Here is a 15,687-nt window from a genome sequence, read left to right as displayed (position 1 = left end):
TCCTCGCTCTTCTTCCCTGCTGTTACTATTACTTGTTCTTGTCTCGTTTTGGGAGCAGCGTCGCCCACTAGTGTTGCTGCGATCGATATTGGGTGTGTCTCTGCATGCGTTTTTGGATGCGTCTCCGCAGGAGTATCTGCATGAGTGCCGGTTCTGGTAGGCGAATCTCACTATGTAGATGGAGTGGTCGCAATGCACTCGTCCGTAAATGGCTCCAGCTGATGGTGGCGCTGATGGTGGCGCTGGCAGTATATAAACCGGCCGTTGTACCTCGCTCTTTTCTTTTCTTTTCTCTTTTTTTCTCCTTGTCACTGCTTCAACGTCAAGGTAAGTAATAACACTCAGCTGCACTCTCTCCATTCCTCTCTTCACAGTTCCACATTGTATGCTTCCACTCTTTGCATCTCCACTCTTTGTGCCTCCACTCTTTGTGCCTCCACTCTTTGTGCCTCCACTCTGATATCGTCGCTCACCTCTGCACTGCACTCTCTCTCTCCCCCTCTGCTTCTCTCTCTCTCTCTGTCTCTGTCGCTCTCCTTCCCCCTTCTCCCCATCGTTCCTAGAGCTTTCTTGGATTTTGTACACCGCAAAGTCAACCGTACGAGCACACAGCGGGGTTCCCTGTTTTTTCTGTTTTGTTCGTTTTTTTTTTTCCCCGTATTTTTTTTTCCGTATTCGTTTCTAGTTTTTTTTGTTCATCACCGGGACGAAGAACACGAAAAAACTACGAAAATGAAATCGAAAAACAAAAAATCAAAGATGAGCGGCCCCCTTTCTGAGGCCTAGGGCTAGCAGTGGGCGGCAAAGAGCGGGCCCCCGTCTTTGCGTTTTTCTTGACCAACAGTTCCGTTCTGAATAGCAATGAGCGCAGCACTTTTGGCCATTTTTTGTTGTCATGACCCATGTGGTCTGCTCTGCGCTTGATGGGACGGCTTCGTGTTGCCAAGAACACCCTGGTAGGTCTAGTGCCGGTGATGATCAGGGTACTGTTCTGCGCGATTGGGGGTTGCACATGGGGTTCGAGGGCTAATAAAAAAAGATGGGTCAGTGGGGGTTGGTGAGTTGCTGCGTGAGATCCACTCTTTTTTTCCCACATTCGTGGTTTTTTGGGGCACCATGGCTTGCAACCTGCTCGAGGTGTGCCCTGCACGGCCTTGCTCTTCTGAGTAAGACTGACCGATGGCAAGCCGGCTTTCCTTTTTTTTTTTTATTTCCTTTCTTCTTTTTGTTTATTGATCTTCGTTGTCTTCTACTTCATCCTCGATACATAAAGCCAATAAATGAAATGTTCAGCAAGAAGCCTGGTTTCGAGTGTAAAACAAATCCTTTGGGTGGGTGCTGGAATGGGCCTTGGACTTGAAGTATGAGTAAAGATGGCTGTCGTTCGCTCTACACGGTTAACAAGTCCATCAAGGCCACAGCACCGAATGAAGCCTAGTAACGGTTGGGACGATGGCACGCTCTTTCAAGTTGTCTGCACACACTGTATGTCGTGCGGCCAAACAACATCTGCGCACCTGGACATGCACTGCAGCGGTTCGGCGTGTACACACCGATTCAACGCAGCTCGTAAAACATATGCAAGACGCGTTACTAGACGCCATCTCAAGAACACCATGCGCGCCGCGCATAAATCAATTAATTGAGGACGTCCCATAAGTGCATTAGGCTGTGCTTCCCAAATATGCACGCTCGTTCGGCCATTGCTCATCTTGGACCCAAGTCCTCCTCTTGCCATCGCGCTCAAACCTTCAACACCACTTCTCGCATTCACCAGGACAGAGTCGACGCGGATACATTATATCAATATATTAACAGGATACGAGTAGGTATGGATGCTGTTAACTTCACCGCGGCAGCGCGCATTCGCGTCCTACTTGTTCCTGTCGGTCCCATCAAGAGGTCCACCTTCGAGCGCCATGTCAAGATGCTCCGGCAACACAACGCTGTCAAACTAGAAGAAGTCTGGATGGGCCCTCGTACAGAAAACTGTAAGCGCTGCTGTGTTAATTCAGCGTCAAGAACTATGAAAGGAAAAGAATTGACCTCTCATCTTGCATCAGCAACAGGTTGTTGCTGTGTAAAGAGACTCCCAGCGAATGCCTACTTACGCTGTTTCATTTTAACTAAACAACAGCTTTCTTTAGCCAGAACGTACCCCATGAAGGTCAGCTCTATTTCCAGTTCGCTACTTCGTACAACGCCGAGCAACAGTACCTGGAGGAGTTTCAAATGCACCGCCGTATCTTTGGAGTAGGCAACCGTCAATGCTATGGGTCTCGCTCATAATCTTGGACATCTTTATGAACAGGAGCCTACAGGACTAATACTTACCATCCACTGCCATAGGTCATTGGAATCATGGATTGCCAAGAATGGCCAGATGGCAATATGGCGGCAGGATATCAACAGTTTCAGCAGATTCTCTCCAGGGTATGGATGTCAACTCAGTCCACCAAATTGCATTACAGCACCTATATTTCTCCCGTCCTTAACTGCTATTTACTCTATGGCATAGTACCCATCAGCGGTAGCGAACCAGTGCTTTGCATTCGATCCATCGGAGCAGCATCCGGACGATCTACGAGGAGGCGGTGTAATCATGATCCCCAATGTCGGCAATACATCCTCCTACCTTCGCGTTTTAATCTGTGACCTGGCCAGGAGTGTCTTGACCGAGTTCGAGAATATTGTATGTTATCACATGGAAGGTTTTGGTGAATACTCCGGTCGACAACTACTGTGATATTCTCTTAACGATATCAATCCAACCTTTAGGCCACGGCCATTGGAAAGCGACAAGACATCGAATCGCCTAACCCTGCAATCGCCGTGTATGGGAGACAAGGGCCTCATGGGGGAACGATGCCGTTAGCCAATACGCCTACATTGCCTGACATGCCTGCCAATGGAATCAAACCGTTGACAGCTCCGCCCTCAGCCATGACCACCTCAGGATCATCAACGCACTCACGTACTCTGTCATCCGCAGGGTTCACCTCCTTGAATTCTACAAATCAATACGTACAGCCTATAGTGGTGACGGATCAGAGATTGCGGAAGAGGACTGCTGCGAGAGCGCAAAAGCTGTATGGGGACCTCTACTTGATGGCAGGACGGTTGTCAGATGCGGTGTCCAGGTAAGGCGACAAAGATGTTCCAGCTTTCTTTGCATGACTTTTTATCGGTCCTGGAACTGAAATAGTCCATTCTTGCTATCCCATCCTCTAATGCTGATATAGTTATCAGTCAGTAATCGAGGCGACAAAGTCCAATTCAGATTTTCTGTGGCAAGCGAGCGCGATGGAGGGGCTGTATTGCGCTGTTGTCCTTCTAGCTTTTGTGCAGGCGGACCTTTCTGTACGATCATTCCGATTCAGCTGGATATGACCTCGATGAACGACAAATGTATGATGGCAGCTGTTAATCTTAGATATTCGTGTCTTTATCTTTGATAGCAATTCCAACAACAACAGGCACTGCAAACCATTACTTCACCCACTTCGCCCACAACCGCTGAACCCACCAAAATACAGAGTACCCCTGCAATTAAGCCATTGATCGTCGATATCCCTGAAAAGTACCAAACTATCCTGACGCTCTACAACAAAGTGCCTGGCAATGCGGCTCCTGCAATTCTCTACGTAGAGGCGTGCATGAAGGTTACCAAGTTCATTGCGACCTGTTTTGTCTGCGGCAATGGCATTTTGGACGACCGTGCTCTAGCAGCAGTCGTGAGCGGTAACATGTTTACGCATTCAGACGGGACAGCAACGGAGGGGCAGCAACAGCCTATGACCCATTCACCCTCAGGAAGTCATTCGCAACCAGCTTCGGGTGCCTCTGGACTTTTGCACCGTGCATCGACTTTGAGGTCACGGACCGGTAGCATCCAAACACCCAGCGTTGGCATTACTAGGACGGATATCATGAATTGGGTTTCTAAGACCTGGACCGGTCGTTTGGACGAACTGTGGATAATTGACCAGGTAGGAGTTGCATGCTGTCTTTACATGGATTCTGCTCTTCTCTCGTCAACAGTGAGCGAATAAGTATGAGCAACCAGACTGAACACGTTTATTCATACCTATAGATTCACTTCACCACCACAATCGCATCCATCCTGGGCGCCATTCAGTTCCGCCGAAAGCAGTCACTCTACTTGAGATATGCGGTTCGAATGATTGCGCCCTTATTGCACCAGACCCGATTGGCACAAGCAGCCGCGGCACAGGCGAGTGGATCACCGCCGAAGAAGCCCATGAGCTCTGATCACGGGGTGCTGGAGTGCTTGACACAAATCTGCAATGTCTTCGGCGTAGGCGATAACTTTATGTCCAATAATAATCTCTACATGGATCACGGCTGGCCCGAGCTACAGATTGATGTGCTCTACGAGTGCATCCGTGTTGCAGAAGCTGTGCCAGGTATGTGCTCCCATTCTGGTATTGCGATTGAGGCTGTGCGGCATCCAAGGAAACTAACATGCATTTGGGTCTGAATACTAGACTACAAGGCTATGATGCACTTTTCCTCAACACTATTACGACAGCTTTATGCATACTTGACCAGGGAGGAGCAGGCTGGTCTGTACGCATCCTTGCCTCGCATTCTTGCAGCGGCCAAGAAGACGGGCGTGACAGATATTACTGAGACCAAGTACTGGAACAAAACTCTTGTGGTCGACATCGAGGTTTGCTCGTAAGTGACCCAAAGGATGTTTTCTCCGCCCTTCAAATAGTGGGACCACATTTTAACCAGCGCGTTCGTCTTCTATTCAATTCGTGCGCAGGCCTTCAGCGCGAAAAATGCCCTTTACACGGCCTAAGGACACTCTCAAGTCTATCATCCCCGAGACCACTCTTGCTGTCAAACCTACGGGCGAAGTAGATCCGTTCATCTACAACCCCTTCCATCGCAAGGTCAACAATGTGGCTAAATTGGATCTTGTTGCTGGCGAGACCGCCTTTTTTATCGTTACTCTGACAAACCCCCATGGTATTGATCTTGAAGTTCAAGAGATTCGACTATCGACCTCTGGCGTGGAATTTGAAGCGATTCCTACTTCAACCATGATCCCAGCTCAGACGACGGTCTCTATCAAAGTAGCAGGAATACCCAAGAACCCAGGAGAACTGGTTATTCGGGGTTGTATTGTTCAGATAGCTCATTGCGCAGAGGAAGAGTTCTTTGTGACAAACCCAAGGACCGGCGAGCCTGCTGACACCTGCAGTAAGACAGACACAGCTTCCAATGATGCCATAGCTCGTTTTAAGAAGAGGTAATGATATATTTCTTGGCCAGCCTACGGAATTTTAGGTGATGTTTGAAACCCACAGTGGATACTGATATCTTCCGTTTCTAAATCGCCTTTGATCGTTTCTAGAGGCCTGGAAAGTTTTACGACCAAAAAAATCAAGGACGGTGCAGCGTCCGAACCAAAGTTTGCAACTACTTCTGTCATCCCGATCCAACCTCTGCTGAAGATTAGGGAGACTTCTTTACAGCATGGGTCTGTTATGCTGTTTGAAGGCGAAAGGTACACCTTATGAGTTTTGCTTGCGAACGCTTGCCTTAGCGGCAAGGCTGAGGTTTGACTGACGTTGCATTTATCTCTAACTCATGCTTTATTCTTTCTTGCTTTAGGACGATAATCCGTTTGACCTTGGAAAATATTGGAGCTATTCCTGTGGACTTTATCACGCTGACATTTTCCGATTCAACCAGCCAGCTCGCTCTTGGCAACAGCTATGGCACTACTACCAATAACGGGGTTGAGCTCTCTGCAGAGGATGCCTACGAAATGGAGCTATTCTTGAAGAAGACCAATGTCTTTTCTTGGAACAGGGAGGTGGAGTGTAATATTCCTGTTGGAGGCACGCGCGAAATCAAGGTCGAGGTTCTTGGAAAGCGAGGATGGTATGTTTAGCTTCTTGCCATGGATGTTAAAATTTGATTACTTTAAAGGGACTTTGTTCATTAATCTTATATGCTGTACCTCGTTCTTAATATTCCTCATATTGTTTTTAGTTCTTCTGGAATGATTCAAATCGACTATGCATTTCTTCATAGAGATGACGATAAGGATGCTGAAGAATCTAACATCTTTGTGACGCGGCAGCTGTTTTCGCAGGTGCTCATGACAGTTTACAAGACCGTCGAGTCATTGAACCTCGATATTCTTTATTTACAGTCTCATGGCGGTATGGATATCTCTGTCACGGAGCCCAATACTCCTGTCCTTGAAGGTCCCAATGGCAGCAGTGGTACGTTCTCAAGTGCAGATCCTGCAGTGCCAAGGATCGATTTCTCAAGCGACGGATTCCTGGCTCCACCGGCGAACGACGATAGCGATAACGCACACACCTCTCAGCAGAATTTGAAGACAATTCATATCCAAGAACAAAAAGGGCTCCACAAGAGTTATGGAGCTGGTCGTCGTGGGTCGCGGACAATTAACAAACGACTGAGCTCAAATTTCGCAAACGTTGACAAGCGGCAGTCTGTGGAGCAGCTGCTCTCGAAAGCACGGGGCGATGCAATTCTGCCAGGGGAACAGATCGAAGCCGCCATCTCTCGCCGCGTGGCACTGGGTACCAAGAACGAGTATTGTCTGTTGACGCTGGATGTTCGTAACGTCTGGACGGTACCTGTGGAGGTCGCGATGCTTGTAGATGACTCTGAGGACGGTGAAGGACTCGATGTGAACAAGCTGATTAAATCGACGACGGTCATCCAACCAGGCAACACTCAACGGATCATTTTACCTGTTAGAAGAATGGTGCTTACGACGGAGCAGCTCTCGACACCGATTCCAACGCTTTCAAACAAGCAATTTGTCGTGGCCAGAGGTGCAGCTCTCTCAACAGAGGAGCTTGCGCTTGAGCGGGCGTTGTTCTGGTTTAGAGAAGAGTTACTCAAGCGTGTAGTGGCAAGATGGACTTGCAAGGATGCATCTGGGCGGTTTGGCAAGTTTGACCTGAGGACTCTGCGGCTGACAAAGTCGATGCTAAGCGTGCTTAAGATCGAAGATGTTTCCTTCTTGGTTGCACTTGAACCCACAACTGACGTGGACCAAGAGAGCAGCGAGTCAGGCCCCAATGACGGCGAGGAGGGTGGGCTATTGCGGCGAAGGCTAGAGCAGATCGGCTCTAACCGCTGGAGATGCCCTGTGGACCAGTTTGCGCAGGTTCGGTTCACGGTCGTGAATAGATCACATATGGATGTGAAGCTGTGCCTGAGGATGCAACCTGTGCAGGTGCTTGGAGACGGGACCATGGAATACGATATGGGCACAAAGATGGTCTGGCATGGCGTGTTACAGGCACCTCTTGCAAAGGTATGTGCAAGCTGTCTAGCCTGGCTCCCTGTTCTGTGTCGTTCTTCGAAATTGGCAAATTGTTAACCTGCCCTACATTTGGTTTGATATTGATTAGATGCAACCGGATTCAACCACGAGCCATGTGTTGCCGGTGTGCTTCTATAGCCGGGGCGAGTTCAAGGTGCTCTACCATGCAGAGGATGTTCATCGACGCCTTGTGTATTACGATCATGAACCACTGGTTATCGAAGCATTTTAAACGACTTAATAAACTGGGAGGGCCACTGCAATTCGAGCGCGTTTATTGTTGAAAATGCGGCACACTAAACGAGCAGAATCCATCTGCATTTGATACTGAGAACCGAAAGAATTCCTGCTGGGCGGCTTCTACTGGAGAGATGACCATTTGGGCCTGGAAAAGCGAGCTCGTATCATCTTCTTCAGTGTAGGGCGGCGTTAACTCTGATCCGCATGTGATACTGTTCAGGTTCCTGCATTGGCGGCGCCCTTGCCGTTTCAACCACTCCCGTCGCAGATCACCATCCGTCTCGAACCGCTCCAAGGTCTTGGGTTGCATCAGGAACCGATATCTCAGCCGCGCCCTCAAAGCGTCTGTAATAGTCCTGTCAGTAGTTGAGTTGGCTGAGGGTAGCGACCAGGTTGTAGAGACAAAGATGAGTTTTCGTCGTACGGCGAGTCGGTTAAGTGCATCGATCAAAGCTGTCATATATCGGGTATGGTTGGTCTGAGCGCGCTCCTGCCAGTAGAACGATGAGAGAGAATCAATCATGAGAAGGGCACATGGAGGAGTTGTTGTTGCTGTTGTCGTTGTTGAAGTGTTAATCGACAAGTATTGGTCCAGTGTCCTCAGGATCACGATTGCAGAAATGGCATCCGGCGGCCTAAAAACGTGTACGTTCTTGAGACATGACAAAGCCAATTGCTCGACCTTGGCTCGCATCTCTGGAGTACTAATATCGATATCTGTGCCCAATGGCTCAGTGGCAATCTCAGAATGTTTGCCTTGTTCATGACGACGCTGCGTATGGTCCTGTGTTTGATTACACATGGCTCCTCTCTCAGACTCCGTCTGTTTTAGTGCTTTGAGCCGTGATATAATCTGGAGACAGAGCAATGACTTGAGTTGGTCCACAGAGAAGCCCTGTTCCATATCCACAAAGACAACGCTTTTTGCTTTTCCGAACAGAGACACAGCCGGACTTGATTTCGAGTGCTTCCATGATTTAGGAAGGATGTTCGAGACAATAATGGCGTAAAGAAATAGGGTTTTACCACTGCAGCTTGGTCCATGAAAGTCAATCATGTCTCCTGATCGCAAGAGACCGTATCGGTCCAGAATGGGATCAAGGCCATCAAGGCCAAGGTTCACCCCTGTAGCAGTGTGTCCTAGATCCGCCGTCGACTTTGAATATGCAGGGTTGAGCGGTATCACGAAGGCTGGTATATCATCAGGCTCGTCGAGGCGCTGGATGAACTATTGGGGATACATAAATATGTACGAAGAGATGCTCATCAGGAACAACGTTTCCTGCCTTGGTTCTCCAGAGTTCCATTTTTTCTCATGTTGTCGTGTACTCACTCACTCACTTCGAGCCCGGACTCTTGCTGGACCTGCAAAAGACGTTGGCGATGGGAAAGATGCATTCGGCCTGTCGACTTGTCTCCGGTGGGCGCGTGGGCGATGGGTCCGGTGCCTGGCGATGAAACGACTGGAAAGCCAAGAGCGCTTAGGCTGCAGTCACGTCCAAAATAAAACAACCTCTGCACCACCCACGATCAATTGAAACGCGACAACGCTCCTTCTCCTTCTATCGCCACACCTCCCAACCAAATTCTGCTTGATCCACATCGGTAGTAAAGAGGCTTTATTTCCTTCACTATTCGCATTCTGCCATCATTCGACCAATTGGCATCGAGCATTTCTTCATTCTCCCGATCGTGGTTCTCGAGGTAAACACTAAGCATCACTTTGTTTCTTGCCAGTGTATGCAGCTCAGCACAGAATTTGGCGTCAAAACTCACGCTTGCCTCCTCATTCAAACATAGACTGCGATACATATGCTGAGAGCAGGTTATCGCTATCAGTGATCACTTCGTGCGTCAACCCCCACTATTCCTCTATTCCTACGACAATGAGCAAATATAGAGAGCTGTCAAAGACGACAAGCGCAAGGTATATATGTTATTTAAATAGGCCTTGCATCGTTTTTGCTTCCTTCAAGTAGAATTCGGATTTCGCTGTTGAGATCATGATGTAACAACTGGTTCCATCTGTTGCGCCGTACAGGTCCTTCGCAGGAATCTTCACAGCCATATCGCAGCAGGATGAGCATGGTGTTCGCTATTCAGACGCGCTGAAAGCCCTTGTAGAGGAAAAGATCAGTGAGATTCAGCTTGGGCTAGAAGCCTTCAAGAAACCATCAGCAGCCTCGCGCTCGGGAATGGCGACAGCAACAAGAACTGATGGCAAGAAATACACGGAAGCGCAAATGAACCTGGCGAAGCGGCTGAGCGATGTTGTCAAGCTGGATGAATTGCAGGCACTGAAGATCGTTGACAAGCTATCGCAGGAGATAGACGTACCTGATACAATCACGGAAGAGTTTGTTGTGAAGGCTATCACAATGTACTGGAAAGAGCGATCTTCGTTAGTGGCACTCTTGGGAGAGCTTGTCAAGCAGGCAAAGGATGGCGAATCCGACCCAGAATACCAGCGAATCGCTGGTGTTGACAGAATTCAGACACAGAGCGTCGCCCTGATCCGAAAGCTTCTTTCACAATTCAGCGCTAAAGTCTCGGAGGAAGCGCCAGAGTACTTTACGGTCAGCTCGGACTATCTGGATCTCTGGATCGGACAATCGCTTACGGAGCAAAGCACGCTACTGGAGACCATGATCATACTTGCCTATGCAGGAAAAGACGCCAAGACAGAGTTGCCAGGAATTGTCATCACCACATTACTCTCGACACAATTTGGAAAACAGCAACACTACAAGGCAAAGTTCAGGGTTGAGGCGGTCGATCTATGGGAGGATGTCCGTCTTCTATGTGTCACCCTCTCGATTGCATCTCTGGATCTTGAGAACCTTTACACCACATCGATCACGGAGACATATGACAGCAGCAACCACACATTCAAGTCAACCGTTCAAGTCCAGCTTGTGAACAAGGCTCTTCAAGGCGCAGAACGACAACAGGAATTAGGGCCCTTCATATTGGCCTGGTCCAGCGTGCTCTCAGCAAGCATTGTTTCCAAATCTGGCGATGCGACACAGCTGCAGCGATTGGCGGGCCAATTCGCATACGTCTCCATAGAAACGCTTTCGGTTTTTACATACCTTCATGGAATCTTCGCCAACGAACTTTTCGACAAGGATCCAAAGGAACAACGGAGATACAAGAAGCTTTATTTCTATCTCTTCGAGACTATGCTTCTGGATCACCAACCGAAGACGATCAAGGACTTTGAGGGGCTGGTTGCATGTTTGGCGGACTTGCTAACGGATGAACCGGACCTCTGCGAACTTGTCTGGAGGGAACCACCATCTCTCGGACAGGGAACATTGGAAGTCCTTGAAACAGCACGCGGCCGCTTTCCTCTTCAATTCGAGTCATTTATACGACTTTTGACTGCCCTCGCTACCGGAGACGAATCTTCTGCCAAGCATACCATCTACTACTTTCGTCGTCTGCCGACACTTTCTCACTTAATCCCTTTGTCGACGCCCTCCGTCGAAGTCGATGTTCACCCTATCACAGGAGCAACGGTTATCAGAGCAATCCAAGAGGTATCGCTTGGGATTGCCCCCGACCATCCCTTCATGGTATTGCCTGCAGGAATGACTGGAAGCCTTATCTCAGGCGAGAATGCGGCTCATATTGTTCAGTGGAAGCACGAGAACTCGGGATGGGATATTTGTTTTACGATGCTCGATGCCTTCCGAGAATCCACCTTTGATGACTTTTCTTCAGGCGCAAGGATCGAGATGGATCACGTTAAGGCAATTCTGGACCTCCTGCAGTCTGTCTTCCGCTATCCCACTGGCGCGGAAGAAGTTGTCAATCTCTTCATTGAAGGTGGACGCGACACCTCACCGATCCCAACTCTCTTTGCGATCCTGGATCAATGCTCAAAACTTCAGAAGCCATCGCTAGATGTCATTGCCTCTTGTCTGGCGTGCCTTACTCGGTTGTGCGACTCATTTGCCCAGGATGTTTGGCTTTACCTGCGACAAGCTTCGTTCTTGCCATCGGTCATCACTACAACAGTTCAATTCACGGGATTGGGTCGAGTGCAAACCAGCGGGCTCGCTCATAACATCCTTTCGCGATACGAGTGCATTCAGGGCGATTATTCGGTCACACTCGCCTTCTTGACCCTTGTCCACAAATTAACTATTAATGCGCAGCAGATGGAACTCTGGGACTCGAAGGAACTGCGCTGCCTCAAGGCCGAGGTTCTCTACCCTTGCCTGGCGTACTTTCAGAATGACGTCTTCATCAACTACGAAAACTGGTACTACAGGAACATCCGAGACCGATTCATCATTGCCTCCAAGATCCTCGCAATCTTTAATGACACTCTGGACGACCTGCCGCTCCTCACCGGAACCGATCCATCGGAACACATCGGCCTCAGCACTCTGCAGGAATACTTGATCAGGAACTTTTTGTACGATGGTGGCAAACAGCTTGCTCTGCCGCTTGTGTCGATCATCGGTACGGGACCAGACCTGTCAGCCTACTTCTCTAAATATGCCCGCCTAGGAGAACTAAGCGAGATCCGTGGGATGGTGTTGCAGGGACTCAAGTTTGTCAAGAGCTTGCTGCGCCATAGAAAGATGGCCGGCGGTCAGCCGTCGTTCCTGGAGGTGTACATGATCGACCGTACTGTGGGCCGAGCGAATGCTTCTCTTATTCAAGTGCTGGCATCGTACAGCGATTTTTCATGTGGTGACGGAGCTGCGCTGTTGTCTACGGAAGTTTTGACGCTGCTGTGCTCGCTGACGTTCGAATGGCAGACCAGACCGTCATTTGTTGGGTATTTGGGTACAAACGACCAGGCTCAGCAGCTTGCTTCGACACTGGTCCATAGGGTGGGTGACGACAACCAGTCGGCAGATTATCGAATTGCTCTCTGGAGCTTAATCACCATCACCTTGACGACACAGCCTGGACTCTCGACTCTATTCTTTTCGAACGACCGTGCGATCCCAGTTACAGGGCTCACGGGCAGCCAGCACAAGGATGCCACCAAGAACTCGGTCCTTGTCAAAGCCCTTGACATCTTGCACAGGAGTGAGGCGATTCTGGAAAGTGAGGCGGAGATCCTGCCCCATGCACTCCACTTCCTGGATGTTCTGTGGTTTAACGCCAAGGACCATACGGACGTGGTCAAGAGTCTGCAAGAGAATGAGTCATTCTGGAAGGACCTTGGGCAGATCCTGTTGAGGCCAGATCGCCAAACGGACTTGGAGATGGGATCGTGGGAGGACGTTACTCAGCAGTATGATGGAGACGCCCTTGTGCAGGTCTGTCACGTCTTAGCCGCCAATGCCGACCAGCGCTCACGAGGTCATGCACTCAGTATCTTTGCTCTTGCGATTCATTACCATTTCGCCAAATCAGAGACCAAGACGTTAGATTTGGAGGCGCTGCCGAAGGGGATCAAGGAGTTCGTCAGCCTGTGTATCAGCCAGGGTCGATTCATTGAATGGAACAAGACGATACCCGAGATTCATTACCATGTCCAAGGTCATCGCGAGCTCAGAGAGATGAAACAGCATCTTTCTTCGCCGTTTGATTACCTGAAGCTTGCTGTCAGGAGATGGGAGGAGATGTATGACACAGATTACTTGCCTGGAGAATCCTTTATGCTGGATCTGGAGAGGGCCCGGTTTAAGCTAATCTGGAATGGCAGGGAAGTCGAGCACGCGTTTGTGCGCACGGTTTTCCACGTCAACTTGAATTGGTCTATGGTCCATTCGGAGATGCACCGACTCTCGTCATGGCGTTTCTTTGTTGAGATCCTCACAAGCGACCTTGGAACCTCGGTCTGGGCAACCAAGGCTGCGAATGGAGCAGGAGCAGGAACATGTTACCCCTTTGTTGACTGTTTGCTTACTCATATCGGACGTGATACCATGGGTAGCCTGATCCTTCGAAAGGCGCGCCAGAACTGTTGTCAAATCTTACAATCTGTAATCGAGAATGCTGCAGTCATCAAGCGCTCTGATAAGAAGAACCTAGCGGTTCATTTCCCCAAGATTGCGACTAAACTACAACAGTTGATCCAGAGCCCCGATCTGGATATCATGGAGACGATCCAGCGCCCTGAGGATGCCCAGTCCTCACACCAGTCGTTGCTCCTTACCGAGTTGTTCTGCTACCGTACTTTGCACGACAAGGAAGTTTTTGCTAGCCTGGATTCGACAGATTACGAGGCGCTTCAAAAGTCGGCAATCCTTCTCTTGCCACTCATCTCTGGCTGTTTTAGGATGATTGTCGAGAGCCATCTATTAGCACAGCACGATCACTCGGACAATATCGTGGTCTTGTTGGCGCTGCTGGAGGAACTCTGTCACCCTGTCTGGAACCCGTATCCAGCTCTTTGGATCCCAATCCTGCGAAATGTCGACGTCTTCCGCTTCAATCTGCAGTTGTGTGCTCGGAGTTTTTCCACAGGCGACTACGACAATCGGCCTTCGTTCTTCGAGGGCAGTCTGAATTTTTTGCTGGCTCTCGCAAACGTACCAGAAATGGCGGCATATTTATGCGATGCGGGAGTGATGTCGATGCTGGCACACAATGGTCTGACACCGTTACTCCAGAACGGGTTGATTTCACATTTGGATGAGGCTCATGGCGATCGTGGCAATTGGCACCATGCCTGGTGCATGATGCTGGCAACTGTTACAGGACTGTTGCGGTCCATGGGACCAAGTGATGCTTTCTTGCAGATGCTGATCGGATTTATTCAGCTATACGGCAACCAGGTCAGCAAGGGACTCGACACCTCGACAGACCGACCACTTACAAGTGCGAAGCTGGAGGAGATGGAGAGGATTACGATGCTGTTCTACGAGCTTTCGAAACATGACCTGCGTCTGGAGTTTCTGGGAGGGGGCGAGCTCTTGAGGGCGTTCTTTGATCGATCGGCATTTATTTTGCAGCATTCCGTTCATCTGTTCACACATCCGCATACCCTGGCGTCGGTGATATTCCCGGTTACGACAAAGGAGCAGAAGGACAAGGAGGATTCGGTGCTGTCAACGGCGATCGAGGGCAAGCTAGCGGCTGTAGTGAGGAACATTCTTTCGGCGATCCTGGCGTGGACGGACCCGGCGGTGATTTTGACGAAATCGAGTCTGGAGTGGCCTCTCCGCAAGGCAATCATTCCGCCGTTCATGAACACACCTGTGTACGAGCCGGCATCGATTGGAACATTGTTTGATCTGACTCAGTATGCAAGCACGTCACTCAAGGAATGGGAGGCGCGATTAGAGGGCAAAACTGGAGGCTCTGCGGGATTGTTCAAGGATTCGGCGGATGATGAGAGACAGAGCAATGTGAATGCTTCAGCGTCAGCGAGCACGACCAGCTCAAAGACCTCATCACGGCTGGCATGCTTTGGAAATCTGTCAACGACGGGGATGACGGCTGCTGCCACACTTGCAGCTTCAACCACAGGCGTCTCATCATCATCGACGGCTGCGAAGCCAGCGTCCAGCATGACATCACCACCCAATTCGATATCGTCTTCCGGCGCAAGCACATCATCGGCTACGGCTACGAAAGCAAATGAGTCGGCCTTTGCGACGCTTTCGACGACGACAGGATCTTCGGTCAGGATGATCTCGCTGTTGGAGGACGCATTGGTGGTGATTGCGACGCAGCTAGGATTGTACATGTATAACCCGCAGGTGGATGCGGCTGTGCGAAGGGATATTCAGGACCAGTGCTTAGATTTGATCACGACATTGAACTCGACGCAGCGGATGTTGCAGCGGTTTGAGAATGTGCCTGTGCAGGTGCGGAAGGAAGGGCTTGGAGCGGAGGCGTATGATCAGATCCGGTCGTTGCGAGATAGCATGATCCCGATCATCAAGAATTTCGCAGAGACCAAGATTAATGTGCAGTGAGCGAGTGGCGACCTAAAAAAGAGGGTAAAAGAAATGTAGCAAACTATGAATTACTATTAAAAAAAAAAAAAAAAAAAAAAAAAAAAGTTCTAGCACAGCAATTTGTATAGAAAATGTGTGTATTATGTGTCCTCCGAGCCTCAGGCGACAGCCAGTTCGCATGTTGCATGTCCCCCAATTGTCACCAGTTTCTATACGCTCCTT

General features: G+C 49.6%; 3 protein-coding genes across 3 annotated transcripts; 2 read left to right on the top strand and 1 right to left on the bottom strand.

Moving 5' to 3' along the window:
• The first annotated feature begins 1,635 nt into the window (after positions 1 to 1,635).
• BC939DRAFT_525825 (TRAPP II complex) lies at positions 1,636 to 7,607 on the top strand. The gene is made up of 14 exons (XM_051561335.1): positions 1,636 to 1,991; positions 2,138 to 2,253; positions 2,350 to 2,433; positions 2,519 to 2,692; positions 2,779 to 3,140; positions 3,243 to 3,360; positions 3,459 to 3,989; positions 4,094 to 4,427; positions 4,509 to 4,701; positions 4,793 to 5,281; positions 5,387 to 5,539; positions 5,647 to 5,919; positions 6,031 to 7,339; positions 7,437 to 7,607. Exons 1-14 carry the CDS (start codon positions 1,685 to 1,687, stop codon positions 7,578 to 7,580), a joined length of 4,587 nt encoding a protein of 1,528 aa, XP_051416073.1. The 5' UTR covers positions 1,636 to 1,684; the 3' UTR covers positions 7,581 to 7,607.
• On the bottom strand, positions 7,608 to 8,986 carry BC939DRAFT_525824 (uncharacterized protein; the record flags this gene model as incomplete). Its single annotated transcript, XM_051561334.1, has 2 exons — positions 7,608 to 8,816; positions 8,930 to 8,986. The coding sequence occupies 2 exons, from the start codon at positions 8,984 to 8,986 to the stop codon at positions 7,623 to 7,625; spliced, it is 1,251 nt and encodes a 416-aa protein (XP_051416072.1). The 3' UTR covers positions 7,608 to 7,622.
• A 95-nt stretch (positions 8,987 to 9,081) lies between these two features.
• BC939DRAFT_489992 (nucleoporin subcomplex protein binding to Pom34-domain-containing protein) lies at positions 9,082 to 15,550 on the top strand. The gene is made up of 3 exons (XM_051559434.1): positions 9,082 to 9,292; positions 9,389 to 9,515; positions 9,630 to 15,550. The coding sequence occupies exons 2-3, from the start codon at positions 9,475 to 9,477 to the stop codon at positions 15,481 to 15,483; spliced, it is 5,895 nt and encodes a 1,964-aa protein (XP_051416071.1). The 5' UTR covers positions 9,082 to 9,292; positions 9,389 to 9,474; the 3' UTR covers positions 15,484 to 15,550.
• The last annotated feature ends 137 nt before the right edge of the window (positions 15,551 to 15,687 follow it).

The sequence above is a fragment of the Gamsiella multidivaricata genome (assembly GCF_025024155.1).
Source record: "Gamsiella multidivaricata strain RSA 2152 chromosome Unknown BC939scaffold_8, whole genome shotgun sequence".
Classification (NCBI taxonomy): domain Eukaryota; kingdom Fungi; phylum Mortierellomycota; class Mortierellomycetes; order Mortierellales; family Mortierellaceae; genus Gamsiella; species Gamsiella multidivaricata.
Note: the sequence above shows the minus strand (reverse complement) of the source record. Positions and strands in the feature narration are given on the sequence as shown.